General features: G+C 43.4%; 1 protein-coding gene across 1 annotated transcript in view; it reads left to right on the top strand.

Moving 5' to 3' along the window:
- Window positions 1-8,588, top strand: part of LOC147633274 (uncharacterized) — a 106,186-nt gene extending 97,598 nt beyond the window's left edge. The window contains exon 6 of the mRNA XM_086806306.1: window positions 8,189-8,588. Within this exon, the coding sequence (XP_086662432.1) occupies window positions 8,189-8,389 (201 nt within the window). The 3' untranslated portion in view covers window positions 8,390-8,588. The remainder of the gene's footprint in view (window positions 1-8,188) is intronic.
- The last annotated feature ends 4,493 nt before the right edge of the window (window positions 8,589-13,081 follow it).

The raw sequence follows: 13,081 nt of genomic DNA, 5'->3' as shown, positions 1-13,081 counted from the left end.
ATCCGTGTATGTTACAGTCGAGTGCTAGTAACTAGATTTGTGACTACTTGTAGTTACTTATTATTTTTCTGTATGATCATTGATCTTACCCATTTTGGGTTACCAGCAGTAACCTTAGATCATGTATGTGATCGAGTACATTTCTTGGATGTAGTGCACAAGATCTTAGGGACAGTTTATTCAGTCATCTTTTGACTGAGAGGTTCTGGCTTTAAGTTGGGGATTGAGTAACTTGATGTGGGTAGTCATTATCTGATGAGTTCGACTCACGAGGGAAGCATGTCTCGACGAGAAGATTACATTGATGAGGTTTCTCTGTGACCATGGATAACTTATGGTTATCAGCATGGTGAGGATGGCTGTTGTGCCATATTTCCCTTGATGTGCACTAGGTTTACTGGTGATTATGCTAGTACTTTTACAATGTGTAAATTTGGGTTCTAGAGTAGAAATTCCTTTATAGACCTAGATTCAGGTTTATCTTGCGAAGTTGGATCAATACTAGGTTTTACTACCATAGATGTTACCCGAGGGAGACATGATATGCAGATGCAATATATACATAGCATTGATGGTATGACCTATACTTGATGCCTTTGGCTCACATATATACTCTAGCCCAAGATCATAGCAAATGTTGGATGGCATTTGTTTTGGAGTTCTTGCATGCTGTAATGGTAACAGGTTTTCCTTAGGGAGTATTTTGCATACACCTTTGTTTCATCTCTGATTTCAAAATGAGAGAGGCTATCACTTATTGCATGTAAGATGGGGTTCTTGGATAGAACTTGATTATATGGGGATTTTATCTTCTAGATGGGGGTTGAGTTTCTTTTAGTGCATAGATACAAAGGTGGAGGTGGATATTATGGTTGGTTCCTTGGGAGAGTTTAGCAACTTCGTATGGGATTTACGGTTTCTTCCATGAACCGGGTAAAGGTAGCATTCCTTGAGACTATCCTCCGAAGTTTTGAACTCATGCTCATAGGGCTTACATGTGGTAGCATAATCAGGATCTGTCCAGCCTTATGATTAGGGCCAGTGAGTTGCTACAGACAAAGTTTTACTTGAGGTAGAATTGTTGTGGTGGATGAGTGTGCAACACTTACGATAGCTTCATGATCTCTATTTGGGGAAAGATTGCCAGAGACGAGTGTTCTATATTTATGGTAGCCCTAGAATTACCTCGACCTAGTTCTAATAGAGAGTGTTGACTAGTGGGTTTAATGTTGACAGATTTCGCTTGCATCTTGATTACCTCGACACTCTAGGCTGAGTTGTGACTTGAAGTTTTTGGATACTTTCGGCAATAGAGTTCAACTGAGATAGATTCCTACTCGTAATGATTGTTTTCTGACTGTCACAACAACAGAGAGGATACATCAATTCTGGTGAAACATTGCACATGTTCAGCACCGAGAGAGAATTTGATTGGTCAGGATCTGCCTGTGATAACACTGAACAAGTTATGTATGGTCTGGGTGTCAACCCAAGTTTCCATGGAGAATTAAAACTTGAAGATGTAGTTCTAGGTGTAGTCGTAAAAAGAATTGACGTGCTATACAACGGTTGTGCATTTGGCAAAGAATATGGTACAATAGGAGAGTTATATCATGGGTGTTCGGGCTTGGACATCGTCTTGATAGGAACACTTTCAGAGGTCATTTATGACGAGTGTTCAGATATCTAATGGTTCTATTGTTCTCAGAGAGGGAAGGTATTTTTTTGATACTCCCTAGGCACAAGGAATTACCCAATCCTGATAGGATAGGTAATTTGATTGGCTACGACGGAGCAATGGCTACAGTTTTGGCTAGTTACTATGACAAAGTTATGAGTGGAAAGAGTAGACATGGCGAACGAGATTATGGAGTTAGCTGTCAATTGTAGTTCAAGTTTCCCCTGTTTATTTCCAAGACTGGAAAATGTCTTCGACTTAGGAGCGAGTTGCTAGTTTACAGCATAGGTTTCCCAGTTTTCTTTCTTAGATAGATTTTGTTTCCAAGAGTGGAAACATCTGAGGACGGGAAGTATGTTACGTATTGAGTACTAATCTTTAGGATTAGTGGTCTAATCGAACAAGGTTAAGGGAGCCTTGGGATTAGAGGAAGCAGACTGATACAGGCGGCTAAGGCTCATGGTTAATAATACCAAGTATACTGGCTATTTATGACTGGATAGTTATTTATAGCAGCAGTAGTAGCCACTATATAAGTGAGACTTAGGTTATTATTGTTCACAGAGAGTTATTCACTCTATTGTATGTGATGGACCAAGATTACCATTGGGAAATTGATTGGATTTAGCGGATCATGGACGGTCATGTTGAAGGCCTCAGCAGGCAGGGGTTGGTGGTATACCAATGCTGACTGACGTGGTTTGAACCTTAGCCTCTAGCTCACGAGAGGTTTGCGGAAGCAAACCTACAGTTGAGTGGTGAGCTAGCCTTCACCCCTCTTATGGGGTTTGTACTAATCACTCGTGTTTTGCATTTAGGAGATCCATGGGGTTATAACATTGGGGGAGGTTTGTGGATGCAAGCCTACTGTTGTGAGCTAGCCCTCACCCCTCTTAGGAGATTTGTACTAATTACTCGTGTTTTGCATTTAGGAGATCCCTAGGGTTGTAACACTAGGACTCACTCCCATTGATCCATGTCAATCATCTGTGGTGTCCCATACCACCAGTGCTTGCCCGTAGCTCTCAACAAGACTATTTGTGATCCGCCATGTCATGGCGGGAGTATTACAACTCTTGGTCTAGGCACGGACCAACTGTCAAGCCCTAATGGCAATAATCCATAAGTCACTTATATCGTGACTATTATTGCTATAAGTAACCATCCAGTCATAAATAGCCAATATCCATAGTGAATCCTAGCCACCTATATCAACCACCTGAAGTGACTATTGTTGCTATAAATAACCCTCCAGTCATAAATAGCCAATATCCATAATGAATCCTAGCCACCTATATCAACCTGCTTCCTCTTATCTCAGGGCTTTCCTAATTGTGCTAGATTAGGCTCTAATCCCATGGATCAGTATTAGGTATGTTACGTTTTGGACAGGTGCACACTAGCACGGAGTCAGGTTGAAGGCCAGACATGGGGCACCTAGTGGGGAGATATCCCTAATGTGGGAAGAGGCTTATAAGTGGAGGCATAATTCTAAGTAATTATAGGGTTAAAAACTTATATAGGCCATTGGGCTTTATAATTAGTCCAAGTGCTTTTATAAGCTTTTAATCCTATGATTAATTATATCTATGCCTCCATTTAGAAGCCTCTCCCCACGTTAGGAATATCTCCCCACTAGTAGGCGCCCCACGTCCGCCCTTCAACTGTTACGTCGTCCCTACAGAAGTTTCTCCACCTAGACACCCCCCCCCCCCCCTCCCCAGTGCGCGAAAAAGATCCTTCTATTAGTTACCAAAAAGGACAGCCATAATGGCTAAGTACAAACTTGTCTCCACATGGGAAGCAAGAGTCAAGAAGCATGAAGGGGGGAGAATGCTCTTCTCCTCTGGCTAGCCACTCTAGGAGGAGAAGGCTATACAATGGGAGGGGGAAACAACCACAAAGGTGGTCTATAGTGCCAAGTGGGCTAGCCACCATTGTTAGATCCTGATGCCAGATCCTCAGGAAGGCCTCAGAGCGCTTTTGCAAGCGGTGTGAGCCACCCTAAAGCTTCCCCACCTGGCCATGGAGGGTATGAATGATAAGCCAGATGCTTGGGATGGACTCCATTAGCGGCGTCAGGGTGCCTTCGATGGCTTTGCTGCATCAAGCTCTCCACATGTGCCATGCAGCAATACTGTTGCAAATCTCCCATCTCTGGCTAGAACCTAGAGTCCAGCAGTAGGTGCAGCTGGAACTGGCATTACAGAAATACGAAGGTGAGAGACTTGAAGGGCTAGTCCCCTACCCTCCTCATATGACATGATGACCTCGGCCTTTGTGGCCCATGAAATTATCTGTGGCTCCCATGTCAAACAACACTAGAGCATTCTTGTCCCTCACTTTCCCCCAAGAGAGGCATAAGTCTCTAGCCTCGCGTTATGTGTGTTTCCCAATACATCGGGAATCCCACCAACCATTGGCTTAGACTTTTCCTTGGACTTCTCTTGCTCTTTAGTTCCCTTAGGACGATCCTAACATTGGGCTGGTAGTACACCTCTTTGCCACATCTAAAGCATTTCCTTTCCTTGTGCTAGACCTCTATTTGCTCATTGGTCAAGTTGTGCTTCCCCCCCCCCCCCCCCCCCCCCCGCGAGAAAAGATCCTTTCATTAGTTATAAAAAAACGCCCGTTGGGCTACAAAAAAACTCTCCTGCTCATAAGAAGGCAGAGCAGAGATCCAATCAAGGCAGCTAGGGAGACTCTCCCTAGGTGCAAAAAAGGTACAAAGATCAGTACAAATAAATGAGAGCTATATCATACAATAGGAGGGGGGAAAAGCCAAACAGGTGGCCTGTAATGCCAGCGGGGGGTACTCGCGTGTAGTGTATAGAAGGGGCCGCTGCGCCAAGTGGTGTGGAAGGCCTAGCGCCGCAAGATCGCCGCATCCGAGTGCGGTCATACTATCCTCGCAGGGTGTGGATCAGCTCCTGCCAATCCCCCCGAACAGTCTCTGCTGGTGGCTCCAATCTCCCCTCAAAGGCCCTGAAACACCGGGCTCTCCAGGTGAACCAGATGGTGAGGCTGCTGAGGAGCTCCCATCGTAAATCCCTCTCCTGTGTCCAGACGGCGGACGAGAAATCCGGTGAAGGAACAAGGCGAGGCTGGCCCCTAATGAATCTGATGGCCTGGCTGTCGTGCTCCGTCTCGTATCCCAGAGCAGGCCCTGACGATGTCGACCAAGCAGCAGCACCCCACATATACATGCCCTCTGGAGAGAGGGGGGCCAAAATGCGCAACATCCTCAGCCAAATCTGTTGCGCCTGTGGACAGTCCCATAGGTAGTGTCTCTGTGTCTCCAATGGGTGGCCGCATCGGACACAGGCCGCTGGAAGACCACTATAGACAAGCCAGGTGCCAACTGCAGAGCCCCTGTGGGCAACCAGCCACTGAAAAGTCGAGATCCTGCATGCCTATCGACTAGCCCAGAGCTTGGCCCAAAAATCCTCCAGGAACTCCTGTGAGAGGCCCTGTAGCCGCCAATGCTCCGATGCGGCTGGAGAGACCATCCTTCTCGCAGTCAAAATATGCCTCCCCAACCGAACAGTGTACTGGAAAAAGGTAATCTCTGTGGCCTCGGGGGACACATAAGGATCATGCCACTCGTACTCGCCAGGGTCCACTGGAGCCGGGCCAAGGGGCGCGCAGCATATGCCCATATGCGCCAATCAGAGTCCACATCTGCAGGGTCTCGATCAATATGCCACTTCCGGGAAGCAGCGGCCACTACCCGTATCCTCTGAAAGATGCACTCTGCAACCAAGGGGGACTCTGCCTCCACTCTCTGAAGTCTGTCCTCATCCTGGATCTCATAGTAGAGGCATCTACCATCCTCAGTGCAAGCTCTGACAACAATCAGGATCTCCATCTATGTAAAGGCTCCCATCCATCGTGGGGCCGCTGGCTCGAAAGGCGTGAACCACTCCTCAGTGAGTGCCTCGGTCAAGTTGTGCTTTCCTTTATAGGAGTTTGGATTACCCCTTGGCTTCATAGGCTGAAACCTATTCATGGAGTTTTCATGCTTCTCAAGGACTAAAGACTTATGATCTCCAATACTAGTCTTTTTCTTTGGTTCCTCTACCATGTAGACCTTGTCAGCAAAATTGAAGCTGAATGCATCAAATCTTGGATGGTGTCATTCGGGCATACATTCACAAAATCTCGAATGGGTGGACACACACCCCTCCCCCCCCACCCCCGAGTTATATTAAATAAACCCCTTGGAGGAGTCTTGAGTACGGGTTCTTAGAGTTAGAGAGCTCTCTTGTCTTTTACATGTCTCTGATAAATATGGGCCAAAAATTGGATTGAAACGCAATTACTTCTCGAAGAACCCACAGATTGGTCTTCCGAGCGCTCTCCTACTCCATGGTCACGAGAAACGAGAAACAGGAATGGAAACGTTCGAGGAATGGAAACGGGGAAACGAGTTTTTAGGGGTGGAAACGGCCGTTTCTTGTGACAATATCACTTGGGAAACGAGAAACAGCCATGGAAACGGATGGGGTCCTGAAACGGAGAAACGTGTTTCTAGGGACTGAAACGGCCGTTTCCTGTGACTATGCCCAAGTCAATCATGGGTCGGATGCTTGAAAAGAAAAAAACGTGTTTTCAGTCAAAGCCTTCAGCCTTGGCTCACTAAATCTCATAGGTCATTAGAGAAGGTTATATGGGTGTCTAATAAAAATATATGAGATTAGAAACCATGAAAAAGCTGAATATATAGTTCTTCTCCAAAAGCACGCTTTAAAACTCACTTATAGCCCAAAAAGCATCTTTTTAATAATAAAAGCTTTTAATCTTCTTGCTTTCCAAAAGCTGGTCTCATCATTCCAAGCCTCTAAGGTTGCCCTATGTTGCTATGCTACCACGTGACAGTGCCACGTCAGTCCTCCCTTCTTCTTTTTTTGCTGCGTTGCGTTTCTGCATGTCGGCAACCTGTATTTTGATGCTTTGGTGACACCTACTACCCTTACATTTAACTCCTTTTCTTTCCTGTGTTTTGCTCTTCCAATGTCGCTGTCATGATGCCATTTTGTGGGGAACAGTTGTCTTTGGCTTCTTCACAACCTCAACCTACTGAGAGGCTTCTGCCTCTAGACCCGCTTGGAGTTTTTGCATTCTCAGCTTTCAACTGTCCTTAGAGGTCGTAAGCTCCGCAAACTCCTGGTGGAGTTCCCTATTCTCTGTTTACGTTCTGTATATTTGGCCTCACTTAATTGGTGGCCATTTGTCAAGCTTTCCTTAGAGGCAGCCAATTCCACTCTCATGGCTTCAACCTTCAAAATGTGTTCTTTGGGAAGCCATCTTCTTGGGTCTCCTTCAGAGAATCTCCCTTTCCATGGCATCCTCTTGGAGACCCAAGGTTTCCTTGATGCAAGGGCTTCCAACACGTGTGGCCTTCCCGTTGTCTGCATGAGCATTGAGTTTCCCCAAGGCATCTGCCACTTTCCCTGCAATTCATTCCACCAGGCTAATCTTGTCATTGCTGTGAACTTGCACCTGCAAAAATCAAGGAAAGAATGCGAAGGATGAATGACCTGTGTGATGGGTTGACGGGTGGATGAGGCAGGAAAGCATGGTATACTGGAACATGGGTGGCCACAGGCAGGAAGCGCAGGTGAAGAGGGTATACTGGTGGCGGCATGCAGCACGAACAGGGGGGTGGAATGGCTTGTGCAGGTTGCATGAGCAGGCCGGTGATTGGAATGGGAGCCATCAGTGTGCAGTGCGAGCAGGGAGGGGCTTGCGCAGCTTCAGGCCATTGGCTCAAAAGGGGAGAGAGAGAGAGAGAGAGAGAGAGAGAGAGAGAAAGAGAGGGAGGTGTTTTAAATCAAGTTGCATATTTTCTTTTGTGCATGTATTCCTTGTATTGATAGGGCGGATGATATTGTGTGTAAGAGACACACCTACCAATGAGAGAGAGAGAAATGAAATGAAATGATATATTAACGTCTTCAGAAGGCCAAAATGACCTATGAGACCAAAAAGGTTACAACAATTGGTGGATCTGATACAATGTCTGTGTAAGAAAAGCTAAAAACAAGTAAACAACTAACTGAAACTGAAACAACTATGAGGAAAAGTACGGTACTAGGAGCTCCTAATGGATAACATCTGGGAGGAAAACTCCAGCAACAAAGGTAAGCATCATACACATCACTATCCAAAGATGTCTCTCATCGGTCGATGGTGGATATTCTCAATGTCCTGAGAGAGAGAGAGAGAGAGAGAGAGAGAGATGTACACTCGGGTACTGATGACATGACACTTAGTCGATGCCATGCTTGATGGATTCAATAGTTTGCTTTGTCAGTTCATCTCTCATGGAGTTGATTGCACTCTGGTTTTTTTTGTAAGTGCACGAAATGACCTGAACTTCATATTGGTATATGTTATCCTTAAAAACAAATCAAAATTTTAGCATATGTTCATTGTATTTCAAGCATGCATGTCTTATCCTCTTCAATGTAGCTATAAGCAAATGTGTCCATTGTGTGACTGCTGCAGGCAAGTCTCTGCAAGTCTTTACCAGGTGATATCCGAGGCATTGCCAATGAACTGGGTGACCGGCCATCAAATGCACATTGTGCGCTTCAGTTTGTGAGGACTACTCCTGGAATCATTACTGCTTTGGCAGGAATGCGCCAAGTTGTACACGTTCAGGAGAATGTGGAAGTGATTCGTTACCCGGCCAATACTCCAAAGTAGAAAAAAGGGTAGTTGTGTATGCTGTATTCTGTAAGTAGCGTGGTGATGGGTGATAAAGTTTTTTTAAGTGTACAAAAAGAGTGTTCCAGGCAGATGGAAGGTTTTCTTATGTATAAAAAAGGAGTCAACAAAACAGTTGAACCTCCTAGTTTTTAGCCACAATCATTAGTTGGATTTTAGATATAAAATGGAGTATTCATCTTTTTTGTTGTTTGTATGTTTGTGAGTGCCAGTCACTCCAAAACAATACAATGGCTTTTATTGTTTATAGTATTTTTCGTGGGCCTTGAGACAAAAACAAGCAAGGGAGTATAAAGCACATGTTTGTACTCAAACAAAAGTGTCCTGCTTGTGGCGTTTAAGCATGTCTCTTTCCATGATAAAAACTAAATAACTTGGCAAGTAGAGGTCTCTCCAAGTAGGGATAGAGTTTAAAGGGTGGGCACTTAGAAGCTCTAGAATTCTTCCAAAACTTCCAAGCTACTACATATTCATTGTATTTGAAGGTGTGCACGACGGATTCTTTATACCCATATTATGTAGAGTAAGCCTAGAGTGAAGGCCTTTGCTGCTCGCATTCGTTGATATTTGTTGCTTCTGAATTGCCAAAGTGGATTTAAAGAAGAAGCCACAATTATGTGGCCTTTAGATCCAAGTCATTAATCACAACAAAATATGGTAGATGTCAGAACTATAAAAGATCATTGTACAATATCCAGTCACAACATGTGCTCATGTGATGATGATAGTGCCTTTTTACTTTTCTGGATGGCATCCACTCTTGCATTATCTACATAGCGTGTACAGCTCTTTTGAGATGAACATGTAAAGAGCTTTCTAACAAGGCCTAATAGGTATTAATTTCAAGTAAGAAAAGTTTATTTTATGGCCAATCATTGTATCAAAGTCGTTGATTGCTTAATTAATGTGCCGCTTTTGAACTTGAGAGCATTTTTCTTGAATGGTAAAAGTGAGTTATGTGAAGTTTGGTTTCACCATTTGGTCCAGCCAATAGCTAATAATTTATAAGTGAATACACACCAAAGGTGGACTATTTTAATGAACTATGAACAAAACACAAGTTTGGGGTGCTTGGAATCCACAAATAGCTCCAACAGTGTGCTAAAAAGTGTTGGGGGAGTTATTTTGAGCTGGTTGACTTGCAAAAGAAGGCAAGGGAGTTGAGTTGGCCGACTTGCATGTGTGCATATAATTGGCTTGGGTGTGTGCTTCACAAGCTCTCTTTCTTGTAACAGAAGCCCTAGCCAAGCCTGGGGGACTAAGAACTTTCACACACTTCTACATGATCATCGATATGAACTTACACATTTAAACACTATCACATTGGGAACGGAATGGCTGTCCCCCCCCCCCCTTTTCAGGAATTCTCTATTCCATGAGAATTAGTACAACAAAGGATGTGGGTGCCTAGCAACGAAATTTTTCAAGTACACATGATTTCCAATCAAAGAGAGATTGGATTTGCAAGAACATTGTCCTATAAACTCACAAATTTTTGCACTTGTAACGCAAGGTTGAAGGCTTCAAGATTTTTGGAAAAAACCAATAGCTTTTCGTAATGAAACTCTCCAAAATTGCTCCTAGAGGTATTGTCTATGCTTGAGTCACCATGAGAACACCTCTAGTACTCAAGAGCAAGCATAAGACAGAAGAAACAAGTTGTCCATTTTTGAAATTCTATTTTTTGCCAATAAAACACTCCATAAGGAGAGCTTGTGCTTGTATGATATAAGTCAAAGAAGCTATGCTTATGCGCATGATGGAGAGAAAACGGAAGAGGTTGCTATGGAGCTGCCTAGCATAGAAAAATAGCAAAGCACCACTTGTATGTCGATGCAAGAGAGAAGGGAGCTTGTGAAGCACATGCCCAAGCTAGCTATATGCACACATGCAAGTCGGTTAGTTGAAAATAACTCCCCTTGCCTTCTTTTGCAAGTTGACTAGCTCGAAATATCGAAATAACTCCCCCAGCTCTTTTTAGCAACTCGTGGAGCTATTTGTAGCTTCAAAGCGCCCCAAACTTGTGTTTTGTCCATAGGTCATTAAAATAGTTCACTTTTAAATTATTAGCTATTGGTCGCCCAACTTTAGTGAGTGTCTACACATATGCTCATAAGCCTTATAAACCATATAAATGAATAAAATCTCATGAAACTTATGTTTTGTGGCCGTCTTTCAGGCATTTCCATGCCAATTAAAGCTCTATAAAGACTCTACATTAAATCTTGACCTCAACACGTGTCCTCTTCCATGTGAAATGTCCATACCTCATAAATATGAGCTTGTACGTGTGACCATGTATGTGTGAAATCACAATTCATAGAGTTTCAGATTGTCTAGCAACCCATCAAATTCCTCGTTCACATCCTTGTAAAATAAGTCCGAGCCAACCGAACACTGTCCAGATCACAAGGGTGGACATGATGGCATTCCCCCACAATTGTCCATAACTGTAAGATAATACATATAAATTTTAGTTTTGAGTAGCATATCTCATGATGGCAAATCCATAAAAATCCAAGTTCTTGTCAAGCACAAACATAAGAGCCAACTATGTTGCTCCATAGAATAAGAGATCAACTACCACAAATCAATGGATTTATGGCAAGAAATCCATAAATCCATCAATTGTGATGGCCACTAGTCATTCCAATAGTTGTTCATTAGGATATCACCCTATTCATGAGTCTTTCAACTCTTTTGGCATGCCATTGAACTTTGAAGACATGAGCACTGCCCATATGGTCCATATGCATGCACGTACCATTCTGTTATGTTCTTGGACTCCATATGGGTGCCGTCCATATGGTCCATATACATTCACAGACTATCATAAATCTCTTCTTCATTGGTATTCATCAAGATAGATATGAAGGAAGCCTAGAAGACAAAGTCGAGAAAAAAAAATCCGATATAACTGAAAGAATCCATCATGGCCCGAATAAATGGGCTCATAATCATGTCTCTGTGTCCATAGTCCAAGTCCAACCGAAATCTAGTACATGATCACACCCTCTAGCTTAATGTTGTCCATATGCCAATTTGAATCCAACTCGAAGGAGAAATTACTCGTTCCCCAATCCCCCCGTGTCACGTTAAACACATCCACTCTCCATTGGTTTTTCCGTGCTTACACATGTGAACACCAGTTCAAGAAATAAAAGACCGATTGACCGTGCACGCGGATGTAGAACATCCATTGGATCTGTGTGCAGACATCAAGTCCCCAGCATACCACATTCTAGTCCACTAACACTTGGCATAGAAATAGTCCCCTACCAACAAGATGTCAGTCCACATGACCCTTAGCGTAGACATAAGCCCTTGCCAACAAGGCGTCATGTTGACTCTACCATGTGCACTCCGTGTTGGTACTTGGACCATACACCTTGGAGGAGTGGTGGGCTTAAGTGTATAACATAAGACAAGAATCAGCTCACAGGCATATTGATCCTGGTGCTCCATAAACATTTCGGCCCCGTCAGTAGTTTTATAGGCATTTTGGTCGCCAATAGTTGGTCGCTAATAGAAATCCATAGAAACCAGGAGACATACATGAGTTCCATAAATACATAGTCTATCCCAAATAAAGCGAGTCAAATACATGCTCCATCCCAATAAAGGGAGCCATAAATGTGTATATAAAGCCCAAGAACCACTTAGCCAGATGCACCAAACCATCATATATGTATAAATCCTCAAGCAGAGATATGCCATAAGTTTAGATGAAAACCATGTAAACCATGCTTTTCAACCATTAACGGTGTTTACTTGAAATAGTTCAAGGAAAACAACACACAATTCTTCTTGTACAGGCATAGAAGGGTGAAGTATCCAAAAACACTTAAAAATTACAAAAAGCACCAACTTTGCAAAACTCAAAGTATACTTAGCTTTTCTTTGCTAGGTTCATCATGCAGCCAAAAGAACTATATCCTCACCATATCCATAAGATATCCCAAGATATAGCTTTTCTTTGCTAGGTTCATCATGAAGCCAAAAGGAATATCTCCTCACCATATCCATAAGATATCCCAAGATATACCTCCATATAGCTTGCCTATAAGCTTGATTACTATATAATCCACAATATCCATATGAAATGAGTGCTAAACACAGACACATAAAGCTAGCTTGATACTTTGAGGATAAATTTTGGGAATCTATAAATCCTTAGACTAAGTTGTTTACTGCTCATGCTCTTGACGCATGACTACTTCCATAAGTGAATAGGTTGGCCATGCAATTGATGGTCAGTGTGGTCCCCATTTCTGATCTTTTCTCTTCCTCATTATTGAAAGGAAGCCTTTTCTTCCGAGGAAACCTATGCTCTGATACCACTGTACAATGGTATCAATGAGTTTATATAAGCACTCACCAAGGTTACCACCCTTCCACGAGTTCACATAATCACTCACCAAGGTTACCACGCTTCGATGAGTTCATATAATCACTCACCAGGGTTACCACCCTTCCATGACTCACTCTTCCATGAGTTCACATAATCACTCACCAGGGTTACCACCCTTCCATGAGTCATGGGAACTCATGGAAGGGTGGTAACCTTGGTGAGTGATTATATGAACTCATGGAAGGGAGGTAACCCTAGTGAGTGATTATGTGAACTCATGGAAGGGAGGTAACCTTGGTGAGTGATTATGTGAACTCATG

The sequence above is a fragment of the Cibotium barometz genome, chromosome 12 (assembly GCF_041138505.1).
Source record: "Cibotium barometz isolate CiBa-2024 chromosome 12, ASM4113850v1, whole genome shotgun sequence".
Taxonomy (NCBI): domain Eukaryota; kingdom Viridiplantae; phylum Streptophyta; class Polypodiopsida; order Cyatheales; family Cibotiaceae; genus Cibotium; species Cibotium barometz.
This window is presented reverse-complemented; position numbering and strand designations above follow the sequence as displayed.